This window comes from Fundulus heteroclitus, chromosome 1 (genome assembly GCF_011125445.2).
Source record: "Fundulus heteroclitus isolate FHET01 chromosome 1, MU-UCD_Fhet_4.1, whole genome shotgun sequence".
NCBI classification, from domain to species: Eukaryota; Metazoa; Chordata; class Actinopteri; order Cyprinodontiformes; family Fundulidae; genus Fundulus; species Fundulus heteroclitus.
In genome coordinates, this window is record NC_046361.1 from 37,777,329 (window position 1) to 37,790,390 (window position 13,062).

The 13,062-nt window shown below is 39.3% G+C and overlaps 1 protein-coding gene across 1 annotated transcript; it reads right to left on the bottom strand.

The window, feature by feature from the left end:
• Nucleotides 1–318: 318 nt before the first annotated feature.
• Nucleotides 319–6,181, bottom strand: dnajc5ab (DnaJ (Hsp40) homolog, subfamily C, member 5ab). The gene is made up of 4 exons (XM_036142452.1): nt 6,059–6,181; nt 4,162–4,375; nt 2,739–2,910; nt 319–1,196 (listed from the first exon to the last, which is right to left on the bottom strand). Exons 1-4 carry the CDS (start codon nt 6,163–6,165, stop codon nt 1,099–1,101), a joined length of 591 nt encoding a protein of 196 aa, XP_035998345.1. The 5' UTR covers nt 6,166–6,181; the 3' UTR covers nt 319–1,098.
• Between the last annotated feature and the right edge of the window lie 6,881 nt (nt 6,182–13,062).

Genomic DNA, 13,062 nt, shown 5'->3' on the forward strand with positions numbered 1-13,062 from the left:
CTTTCATCTTTGATTAAGCTAGTTTTTGACTTTGACTCTGAAAAGTCACTAAATATAGCGACAAAGTCGCTGAGTTGGCAACACTGCGTGAATGTAACCTATTGGACGCACGTAGGCCTAAACCATAGCCCACCAACTAACGAAGAAGAGCGAACATACTTTTGCAAATTAAAAGTCTGCGGAATCAACATAATTTTAAAAGATCGTGTCGTAGTAAAATAATGACACGAGTCGTCATCCGTGTGAACTTTCAACCTCACAAAAAAATCAAGGACTTTCAAGGACATGGTGTTTTTTTTTTTTGGCTGTTTTCAAGAACTTTCAAGGGCCTTGAATTATTTTTTTCAGATTCACAAACTTTCAAGGATTTCAAGGACCCGTGGGAACCCTGTCATTCTCCGGCCGTACGGAGAGCGCCGCATCCATCCGGGTCCACACGAGAAGCGCCTCATCAGCAGGAAATGAGACGGGCCACCCGAGGAGGGCTGCGAACCACAGATATCTTCAACTTATGGCAGATTTAGAGAACCTTTGCTGATAGATATTTGAGATATTTCCCAGAGATATTTGCTGAATGCTGAGATCGAATCAAAAAGGGCTTCAATCAGGTATTAGATGTGCAGACTTGTTTAACCAGGTCGTTCCACCGTTTTTTTCTTCATTTCCCCCCCAAAACAGATTTAATATTAATTTAAATTGCACAACATACGGCACAATAAAGGTGGAATAATTTAAAAAGTGATATTTTAACGAGGATGTGCACACAAAGCTCAAAGCCGCGCCGAATGAGCTCGGTTCTGGCCAGCTGTCGGTGGAAACCGCCGCTGTGGATGAGCTTTTAAAAAAAAAAGGAAATCCCAGCGACAAAGACGCTGAGTTGGCAACGAGGAGGAAGACGTGCTATGGCTGATTCTTTCTGAGAACGCTAGTGCTTTGGGGGAGGAGCGATTCAGAGGCTGACGCAGGTTATCTAGTGTTAGAAATGTATAGAAATCCTGACAGAAGTACGGATGACAGATGGAAGCGGACGTCCGCCCCAGCCCTAGCAGTTTCTCTTTGTCTTTTGAGGTGTGGAGTGTGTGTTTGTGCGGGGCGCGTCTAGTAGGAGTCGGTCTTGTAGCTTTGGTGCGCGTCGGCGGTGAGCTGGGTGGTCTCTGTGGCCGACGACGGCTGAACCACGATGGGGTCGCTGCCGTCTGGGAAGGAGACACAGGAGAGAACATGAAGACGTTTTATACAGTCTACATCAGGATAAGCTGGAGGTTAATGAGGATTATATTACAATTTCAAAAGCTAGAGAGCTTCATGGGAAATTCTAGCAGCCATCTGAAAACCCCACATATCCAAGCTTACCGTATTTGTCAGACTATAAGGCGCACTGAAAAGCCTTAAAATTTCTCACACATTCATGGTGCACCTTATCCATGATCACCGTTGTGTTTACTGACTGATTTTTTGTGGTACAATGAGCTCAAAAATCTGTTAAAATGTTTAAGTACGACTTTGGTTTGCAACAAACACTCCTCTCAATGGATATTAGGAGCATTACGGTACACTGTGTCACTGTCACTACCCGATCCGTACCGGTAACACGATCCGTTCCATCAGCTCATTTGTGCGTGCGTGAACAGAATAACTTATATTTTGTTATAATATTTTGTTTTTCTTACTTTTTTTATTCTTTTGTCTTATTTCGGGGCGGGGGTTTCTTTTTGTATATCTTTGTATTTAAGTAAGTATTGCATATTCTAAAAATTAAACTGCAAAAATACATAAAAACAGCAAAAAATGTTTCCCAGTTGTAGTTAGGGAAATAAAAATATATACACCATTTCTTAAAGTACCGTACATAAAACCCCCTGCTATAAACACATGTAGGAGTATAGAAACGTGTTTGTTTTTTTTATCATTTATTTGATCTGCATATGTATTTGTATATTTTGTACTTCAAATTTTTTAAATAATGTATGCCTTGGTTTTGTTGTGTGTTCTTTGTTCTATTCCCTGTTCGTTTTTTGTAAAAAATAAACAATGCGGCTACTATAATGACGAGGTCTTCTCTTGTTTATGATGTGTACACCAGAGGGCGCTAAAATCTCATATTTTACTTTCTAATAAAACAAATTTTTAGTACAAGATTATTTGTAGAACAAAATTCACCTTCTTATTAAAGGATGAAAATATTTTTATCCAGTCCTGTTTGAACAAGCAATAAAACGAATAGAGTGCATTCAGACAATACAGATAAACGTTACGCAATGATATATTCCCAGACTTCTGAGCATATCCAATGATGGAGTCAAGCAATACAATGAGGAAAATGTAAAACGCATCAATTTCTTCCAGAAAAGTCTTCAATATTTTCTATACGATGTAGTTTAGCATTATTTAATGATTTAAGTATAGAAATAAGTATTTTCAGGACCGTAATTGCATTATTCTGTTCGCACGTGCGCAAATGAGCTGATGGAACGGATCGTGCTACCGGTACGGATCGGATAGTGACAGTCACTACCTGATAGGACCCCTGAGCTGCCTACAAGACTGGGGGACAGTAACTCGTTAAATAAAGACTGAAACCATAAAACTTCCTCTGTGCCTTTGCAGCCGCCTCTTAATTTGGGTTTTCAGAAACCAAAAAGGCAAAAATATGAAGTTTATCTGATATCAATGTGTTAGACTCTGCGCTATGCCAATTTTATTGAGTTTTTATTTTTTGCAGTGTGCTTGTAGTTCACCTCTCTCCTCAGCAGTCATCTGGGCCTCCAGGTCCTCGGGGGAGACGTAGAACTCGGGGTCCTGGTCCATCGGCGGCCGCGGTTTACATTTACCGCAGCAGCAGTTACAGCAGCAGCACAGGCAGCAGCAGCAGTAGCAGCCTGTCGCCACGCAGCAAAAGGCAAACAAAGCCTGCGGAGGTTAAAGATCACACAGAGACAGCAGTGAGACCTCAGGGATCGCATCCAGCAGCTAAAACCCGGCAGCGCAACCCATTCAGATCACAACCAATGTTTCTGCAATCGCTAAAGACTGCTTGGATGCAGTATTTGGTAGGATATGCTGGTGAAGATTCTGGATGCCGGAGAGAAATCTGGCCGTTTGGATCACAGACATCATATACGTACACACGTCATATGGCGCAGGTTCGCACGTCACCGCCATATTGTATGTAGCAGAAAAAAGTTGAGTTCTGTTATTGTAAAAGTGGATCAGAAAATATGCCTCATTCCTGTGCTGCATGGAAATGTATTCTGGCTGATTTCAATACTTGTATCTGCCTTGTACAAAGGCATATATATATATATATATATGCCTTGTACAAAGGCATATATATATATATATATATATATATATATATATATATATATATATATATATATATATATATATATATATATATATATATATATATATATATATATATATATATATTAATATAAGGAATATAAGGAATATAAGGAGCAATTTGTTAAATCTAAACATTGTGGTCTTCATTATTTCATAAAACCGTGTCACATGTGAACCTTTAGGAACAGACTTTTTGGGGGAGTATTAAAGAGGTAAAATTAATAATATGAGAAATAAAAGTCCTAGGTCAATAAAGTAAAAAAAAAAAAAAAAACAAACACAAAAATGATAATGTTATGAGAAAAACGTCATATTATGAGAAATAAAAGCAAACATTTCCAGAATAGTCACAGTTTGCAGAATTATTTCACTCCTGGAGTAACGGGGCCAGGTTGGTTTATTTTAAATATTTTTATTCTTTAGGAGAATAAATTCAGAAGAATGAAGCTAAATGGATACGAAAATAATGTAATATTACAGAAACAAAAATACTATGAATACATAGTATATTCAGAGATTAAAGTCCCTCTGATACTGTTTAAGTGACTGAGTAACTGCAGATTTGCCACATTTAAGATGGCGGACGCTCTGACGCATCGCAGCATAGGCAGAACCCGCCCAATGACGCGTCTATGTATATAATGTCTATGGCTTGGATGGACTTTCCCAGACATGCGGTTACAAACCTAAAACTTATTCACAATATTCAGCAACAGCATCGCAGGTTTTGCTGATGTCTAGCACCCAACACCTTATTTCAAGGCACCAAATTAAGCTTAAGAGACAGAAAGTGCTTGAACGTGTGTGGCGTACCTTCGCCCACCAGCTGGACAGAACGAAGTAGGTGTTGACGTTCTCCTCTCCGAACTGCTCGGCCACGTAGAGGCCCAGCGAGCCGTATTTGTCGTAAATGTTCTTCTTGGTGGGGTCCACCAGGATGGAGTGAGCGTTGTTGATTTCTTTGAACTTCTCGGCGGCGTCCGGGTTGTCCGGGTTTTTGTCCGGGTGGAACTTCAGCGCCAGTTTTCTGTGGATTAAAAAAGGGAGCGTGGAGAAGAAGCGCATCGCATTTCTGATTCAAGTAAAAAGGACAGAATTACGCTCAAGTAGAGCGGTCCTTATATTATCATTATTATATTATTGGCAGTGATTATTTAGAGCAAAAAAAAAAACATAACAATAGAATATTTCCTTCAGTACTGAATGGCTTATTAATATATAAATAACAGGTTTGTGTAATAATAGCTATTGATGGTGGTACAGATGTATTTCGCCTTTTATTTGATTTTTAAAGCCTGGCAGCAATATGATTATTTTGCTCATTAAATGAATTTATAGACTTTAGGTATTCACACAAATATTCATGTTTGTGACTCCTAGACTTCTGCATATTTCTGTGTTATGAAGAAAAATCAACTAAACCCGTCGCTTACGTTTTAAAAGGTTTTAAAATGCGTTGAGTTTGTGAGAAGCGTGCATTTTCCAGTCAAGAGACAGTAGTTCTTCTTAAAACTTTTGTTATTCTGGGTTTAAGCACATTTTTGCTTTTAAAAATGTATGTGTCCAAAATTAAGTTATTTATTTTTTTATCTGCAGCTTTTTTTTTTTTTTTTTAAAGTGTAGAAGAATAAATCTTCCTTATTTAAACCTCCAAGAGTTTAAATAAAGCAAAGACGTTCCCTACGGAGAACGCTGCTGTGTATAAAGCACAATTATGTGAACTTTGGCAGATTTATGCAGCTGGAAAAAAAAAAACACACACAAAGAAATGCTTTGTTTGGCTTCCTAAACAGACTCTGTAAGTCTCTCTTTTCTCCATTTGTTCTTGCAAACCCACACATGGACCCGATCTGCACGCTTCACTGTTAGAACCACACAGGACTCTCAGCATCTCTTACCTCAAATACTAATTATATTTTATAGGTTACTAATTATATTTTATAGGTTACTAATTAGATTAGGTTGATTGATTTCAGCTAAGTTTCAGTTTTTAGGAGCAAAATGTCCACAAACTTCTCCTAATCCTATTTTTTTTTCCTAATGAAAGGTCTAGAAATGGACATAAGGCTGCATAAAAAGTCTGCAGACATTACAGATTAGAAGGACGCACCTTAATTATTAATTTTTTTTTTCTATTTCTGCTAGAATTCATACGTATGAAAAAAAAAAACTTTTTTCTGCATGAAAATTAGACCACAGAGTTTATCAGTCAGCGAGAGACGCGGCATAATTCAACACATCATGTTTCATTAAAGGATGGATTGGTTCCTTTTTAAAGATCCCTGGAGCTGCTTCAGCATTTAGTTCCTATGCTCCACTGATCTGGAACCAACTTCCAGAAAACTGTAAAAAGTTGCTTTTAAATCAAGATTAAAAACACATTTGTTTAGGATTGTCTTTGACTGTTCTAGTTAAACTGATTTACTGAAACATTAGTTCTGCTTTGTAGTCCAACTGTTTTTACTGTTTGCTTTTAGTTTCTATTTTCCCATGTTCTATTTTGTTTCTACATTTTATCCCTACTTGCTTTTATCCTGTTTTTTTTCTATATTTTAATCATGTAAAGCACTTTGCGTTGTCTCTGTACTGAAATGTGCTATATAAATAAATTTGCCTTGGCTTGCCTTCAGCAGCTGGCTGCAGGTCTCTAGCTCCCTCTAGTGGTAGAAACCCTCACAGCATACCCCTGCGTCTCTAAATGATTACACACCTGTAACATTTCTTGATGTCCTCTGTTGTCGCATTCTTGTCCACTCCGAGGACAACATACAGCGATTCTCCTGAGGTGGACAGAGTCCTCTGCCGCTGATGGTCCATGGCCGCTCTCTTACGCTCTGCTTCCCTTCGGCTGGCTCCCCGGCTCACTTAAATAGAAAAAAATAAACAGGAAAGCAACTCATGAAAAACTACCAGATTAAATTATTTAACGCTGTGTATCAAACAGTTATATGGAGTGAATTTTGTTCCATTATTGTTGCAAGCAAAGAAAACGTTTCGTAAATGTAAAAAAAAAAATGTAATCAAGAAATTTTACTTTGAAAAACGTCCTAAATAAAAAAGGTTTTGAATTTTTTTTTTCATATTTTATCTTTTCAACTTTTTATTTTTTCATGTCTATTTTTTTTTTTTTTACAGATTTTATATTTTCATTTTCCCTTTTTTTCAGATTGAGTTTTACAAATCACATTCTCTTCACTCCTGGGGTTGCAGGCTTTCCTCTGGAGTGAGGAGCGACGGCGCGTTTCTATTGGTCGGCAGAGATGTTAGCAACGTTTCTATTGGTCAATCTGCGCGTTGAGAGCGAGAAGTGAAGAGAATGAGATCTGAAAAAATTCAGTTTGAAAATAATGCAACTTGTACAACTCAGCCTGAAAAACAAGAAAGATGAAAAAAAAAAAATTACATTTGAAAATAAATTCTGTAAAAAAAAAAAAACAGAAAAGAATAGAAAATATTAAAAAAAAATATTTTTTTGTTGTTGAAAAAAATGTATCTGAGAAAACAGCAAAGTTGCTCTCAAAATCTTTTTCTGATTAAGAAGTTTTTCAAAGTATAATTTCTGGATTGCATTCTTTTTTTTTAATTTCCATTTTCAAAACGCGTTCTTTGCAACAATAATGGAACTAAATTCTCTCCATACAGTCGCGCTGTCAGAACCGTAAACTAGCTACAAGCAAACGTGGCTTATATGCAGATCTGTGGTGCAGCTCTGGCTGGAAAACAGGTTGGACTTTAGTAATGAATAAACCCGAGAAAATAACCAAACCCAAAATGTGTAAAACTCAGCAGCACAGGGTTCTGGCCAGAAGCTGAGTGCAGGAGCGGCCCGTTTACAGCATTTCGCCTTTTATGAAGTCAGGAAGGAAGAGGCGGGCCCGTTAATAGAGAGAAAGCTGCGACATGTCCCAAGGATTTAATGAGCTCAGAGTACAAAGAGACTAAAGTGGCAAAAGTCCAGGGAAATGTTGGAACCGGGCAAACCCAGCTGGACTGGAGGAGTTACCGGGCCTGGTTCTGCTGGGACGGGTCTACGGTAATCGACTGTCCGCTGGTAACAGAACAAATGAAAGTGTCTTGTATTAAGGTTCAAAAGGTTTCCTCTTTAAAATATATTTTCCTAAACAGATATTCAGCGTCACTGTTATTCTCTTCATAGAAGCTCAATGAACCTCTTGGTAAAATAGAATCTACATTTTCCAAAAATTAAGTCCTAAAAACATTGTAAATTCAATTTAATCGATTTAAATCGATTTATATCCCAGCCTCACCTCTGCCACCACACAATTAACGTCAGCCAATCAAATATCTACATAAACTAAAACTAAACTGGACGGAGCTGAAGAAACCATTAAGAAAAAAGGTAGAGACAGCCATTGACCATTTAGACAATCAGCCTAAAATGTTCTGGTTGGCCCAAATTATTTTAGAAGGAAGGAAAGTCCAGAAAGGCAAAAATCTTTCATATTCTTTCCCAGAGATGACAACACTAATAGAAGACGTCCTTATAACACGTGAAATGCTGCTGGTCTGGGAAAAGGAACGCGTACGGCTGGAAAACCAAAGACAGCAGCTACCAAGAGCTTTGGTGGGGAAGTTGTTATATCTATATCTCTATATATCTATATAGAGATATAGATATATCTATATACCTATATAGATATATCTATATAGATATATCTATATAGATATATCTATATAGATATATAAAAATAAAAGAAAGAAATTCTGTGCAAACATTTAATTTCGTCTAGAGATAAAATGGTTTACTACCCCTTAAAGAAAAAACCTTAAAGGGGAAGTCCGGTCAACAAGGAAAAATCAGGGTATCATTAGCTATAACTAAAACTAATACGTTTGTGGGTATTTAATGAACTTATCTTTAATCAATAAGAAAATAAAAACATAAATTGTCGTCTGAATCACTGTGTATGGGGGCTGACATTACTGCCCATATTTGGGCAGTAAGGGGCGTTTGACATCACATCCTGGGGCGTGGAAAAGCGGAAGTGGCGACAGCATTTCTCTCCGCTTTCCATGCAAAGTCAATAGGAGCCGTTCTACATAGCTGCAAAATCAATAATTTTTTCGGATTTCCAGAGGACTTCACCGCTGACATTCCCAAGAGCTTTTGCTGAAGCAACAATGCCCACGTGCATGGCCATCGGATGTTCCAACACAACTGGTAAAAGTAGAAAAAACATTGCTTATTTCAACTTCCCCATTCATGAGCCACCGGGCTCGTTGCTGGATTGCCAACTTGAAGAGAACGGATTTGCCATCCAACTTCTGGCCAGAGAGAAAACACGTCATATGCAGCAACCATTTTGAAGAAGAATGTTTTGAACATGACATGAGAGCGAGGATTTTCGGTAAGTTATTTTTTATTTTAGAATTTTTATTTAGAATTTGCGGGGATGGTCACCGAGCAGAGGGGCGGAGGGATACCACATGTGATGTGGTATCCCTCCGCCCCAGCATGTGCTGGAACGCTTTTATATTTTAATATTTATACAATAATGACCACCTGCCCTATTTACTAGAGCGCAAATATATAACTTAAGTCACTCCAGCGCGATCTCTCCTCCGCTGTGTGTGTGTGTGCGCGCGCTCCGCTGCAGCCGTGCTGCGGCGGAGCGCGCGCACACACACACACACACACACACACACACACACACACACACACACACACACACACACACACACACACACACACACACACACACACACACACACACACACACACACACACACACGCTTGTATACATATATACTGTAGGACCCGACTGAGTTTGCACTGGAAATAGGTACGCTGGATTCCGTCAAAAGTCCGGTTTCTGTCAAGAAACTCTTCTAAAAAAATCCATATCGCTATCAGATGATGATAGCTCCACGGAGCTCTCATCACTGTCACTTAGTACTTCATCACTCTCTGCTTCGTACAGAGCACCAGTCGTCGCCATGTTGGAAAATAGTGCGCCGTGACAAACACCGCGTTGAAACTTGCTCAACTGCGGGTCCGCCGAGTGACGTCAAAAAATGGGAGGTGACAGTACTATTCTTGACCAAGATGGATTCCTCCACATAAACATGATTAAATGAAAATGATTCATAATTAAAAAAACATATAATTTTTTGCACAGTATGTAGTAGTTTTATATTTAAAGTACTTTCAGCAGTTTGAATTCTGATTTTGACCGGACTTCTCCTTTAAACATGAGAAACAGGTTTAATCGCCACGCTGCTTCATACAACAAGGAATTCTGATCCACTTTGTTCTTAATGAAGACATTTTAGTTATAATATACTTTTTTTTTAAAAAAAAAAAGGTAAATACAAATATTTCTCTTGTAATTCTGAATCTATACATTTTCCACCTGAAGGTAAAAGTGTAAACAGGAAGTGTGGCGTCTGCAGGGATCTCAGCAGCAGTTTTCCTGACCCTGGGCCTGCACAGGTCCTGGATGGAGGGGAGGTCGGCCCGGTTATCAGCCGCGGTCCGAACCGACCCGGTTCTACCACAGTTCTATAGACCATGAACCGATGCTCGGTTCTGACAGAGTCGTCTCTTTCTCACCTACTCATGCTGTTTCAGAGAATGAGTGGACAGGTTTCATCAGAGATGTGTTCATCAGGAAAGGCCGCTGGGTGTTTCACAATAAAAGCGCTGCATCATTTCCCCTCGCCGCCCCCCCCTGGTTCTGGTGCGCGGACATGGACTTGTCACTTAAATATCCACCACGGAGGCCTTCACGGCGCCATATGGTCGGCGTCGCTAAGGACGCCAGGCAGTTCCTGGGAGGAAACCGCCGCCTGCTCCGGCGCCTCAGATTAACCTGAAGTAGCACAGATGCCCCGCCCTCCCCCCCGCCCAGGATTACCCAATGGGGACGGTTCATCGGGACCCGTGGGATTATCGGCACACTGACACGGTTCTGGTGTGTGTGAACTGTGAACAATCACATCTGACGTCCTGATAGGCCGGGCCAGCGGAGACCTGGCAGCCAATCAGAGATCGCCTCGGGGACGCAGCCGGACGTCCCTTCCTGGTTGACAGACCCCAACGTCAGACGGACGACGGCGAGGAACGTTTGTCTTTAGGGGAAACTGAGAGACTTTTTAGCCCGACTTGTTTTCCCCAGACAGAGAAAAAATAAATAAATCACATTTTAGTCTTAAATTCATTCTACAAAAAGCAGAAATTATATTTAAAACCTTCCCCAGGAGCAGTGGCCTCCAGTTTCCACACATGCACTGCAAAAACGGATCTAAAAATAAGTAAAATGTTCTTAAAATTAGTGTATTTATCCTTGATTTGAGCAGGTAAATAAGATTATCTGCCAATGGAATGAGTATTTTGATCCCTAAAATAAGATAATTAGACATACTGCACTTGAAATAAGATGATGGAGATGAATTGTTCCTATTTTAAGTGCAAAATTCTTATTCCATTGGCAAATCATCTTATTTACCTGCTCAAAACAAGGACAAATACACAGATTTTAAGAACACTTTACTTATTTCTAGTTCCGTTTTTGCAGTGTGTGCATGTTTTAAATCTAGAGTTTGTCTACACTGCAAAAAGGGAACTAAAAGTATGTAAAATATTCTTGAAATTGGTATGTTTCTCTTTGATTTGAGCAGCTAAATAAGACTATTTGCCAATGGGATGAGTATTTTTACCCCTAAAATAAGATAATTAGATAAACTGCACTTTAAATAAGATGATGGAGATGAATTGTTCTTATTTTAAGTGCAAAACTCTCATTCGATTGGCAAATAGACTTATTTAGCTGCTCAAATCAAGGACAAATACACAACTTTAAGGAAGATTTTACTTACTTTGAGTTCCCTTTTTTGCAGTGTAGGAGGCTTTGGGCACGATTAAACTTTAAAGAGATTACAGTTTAAAAGTAAAAAGAGAGGCGGGCTACACCCGTTCTTTATACCGCTGGAGTTTTGAAAATGTTAAGACTACAGGAATATATTCAGAAATATTCCACTTTTTGTTTTTTTATCAGTTTAAACGAGGAGATTAGCTGTTCTCAAAGGTTTTCTCTGCTTTTAATGGTCATTTGTCACTAAAACCGTTCTTATGTGTGGTTTGTGTATACAGATAAAACGTTACGATCCACTCCACAATCTGCTGTTACTGTATTACCAGTTATGGGGCAGATATTTGCACAATATTCATAAAAATATAACTGAATATTTTACTTGAATGCATAAATACATGGAGCCTTTGAAGATGCATCCCTGAGATAGAGAAGTTATCACCATTACCAAATCCCTGGGATGATTAGGACCTTTTTTTGTGATTATTTTCTATTAATTAGTTTTAAAGCCTTGTTAAAAATGATTGTTTGTTTTAGTCTGTAAAAAAATATAGATCTAGAATGAAGAAACCATCCCAGCACAGAGGATTTGAACGATTCCTGAACTATTCCGTGTCTTTTCCCCTAATATGAGCTCCCAGCGTCTGCTTTCACTAACACGGTGCTGCTGTTTGCAGCTGGATGTAAATCCTGACTCCGTTCCTCGTAGGTCCAACTCACCGGTGGGGTTAACGCGTGTTTGACTGGATCAGCGCTGGATCCAGGACACATTCAAAGCGGACTGCTGACCTTCAGACGTGGTCTGGACCGGAGGAGCTTGGGGTCCATTCGCCTCCACCAAATGTTGCCCAGAAGGAGACAGAGTCCCTGGGCGGAGGGGTGTCCGGGTTTCCCTACTGGACCCGACCTCAGAGGAAAACAAATGCCTTTTTTTGTTTGTTTTCCTCTGAGGAATTTCATAAACTGCAAAAAGGGAACTAAAAATAAGTAAAAAATGTCTTGAAATGAGTGTATTTTTCCTTGATTTGAGCAGGTAGATAAGACTATTTGCCAATAGAATGAGATTTTTGCACTTAAAACAGGAACAATTCATCTCTAAAATAACATAATTAGACACCCTGCACTAGAAATAAGACGATAGAGACGAATTGTTCCTATTTTAAGTGCAAAAACCTTATTCCATTGGCAAATAGTCTTATTTACCTGCTCTAATCAAGGAAAAATACAATGATTTCAAGAAAATTTCACTTACTTTTAGTTCTGTTTTTGCAGTGTACAAATACCTTTTTTGCACCATTATTCTTGCACATAAACAATGGTTGAACATTCTTCTGCACACTGTTTTTCCCCTGCATTTTTATATCACTGCTGCACTTTATATTGTAATGTTATTCCACCAGCAATCTCATTACACTGTCCTAAACTGTATGCAATGAAATTTCATTCTGTATGCACTCTGTACATAGAAAATGACAATAAAGTTGTAAGTCTAAAACCCTCACCGCAGAATCCTGGTTTGTACTTTAGTGAAAAGCAAACTTCAGATGCACTTCCCATTAATCCACATTTTACATGTCTCCATGTTGTTTGGTGAATGACGGACACGGCGCCTGTGACTGCAGGTCACCAGTCAGTTTTTATGCAAAGAACACGGCCGATCCGGTTTTGGAGAGCGAGTAACGTGACCTCATCACTGTAACTGGTGCAGGGTAAACACAGCTGTCTCACACTGGAGAGGCAGGAAACCGAGTGCTCCAGCAGCAGCGCTCATTAGCCGGCACCGGCCCTGGATGACACAGGCAGCTAAACGTGTCCCTCTGACACGCGGCTCATAGACAATATCAGCACAGAGCCGAGGCGACTTCACAGGCTGCTGATGCAT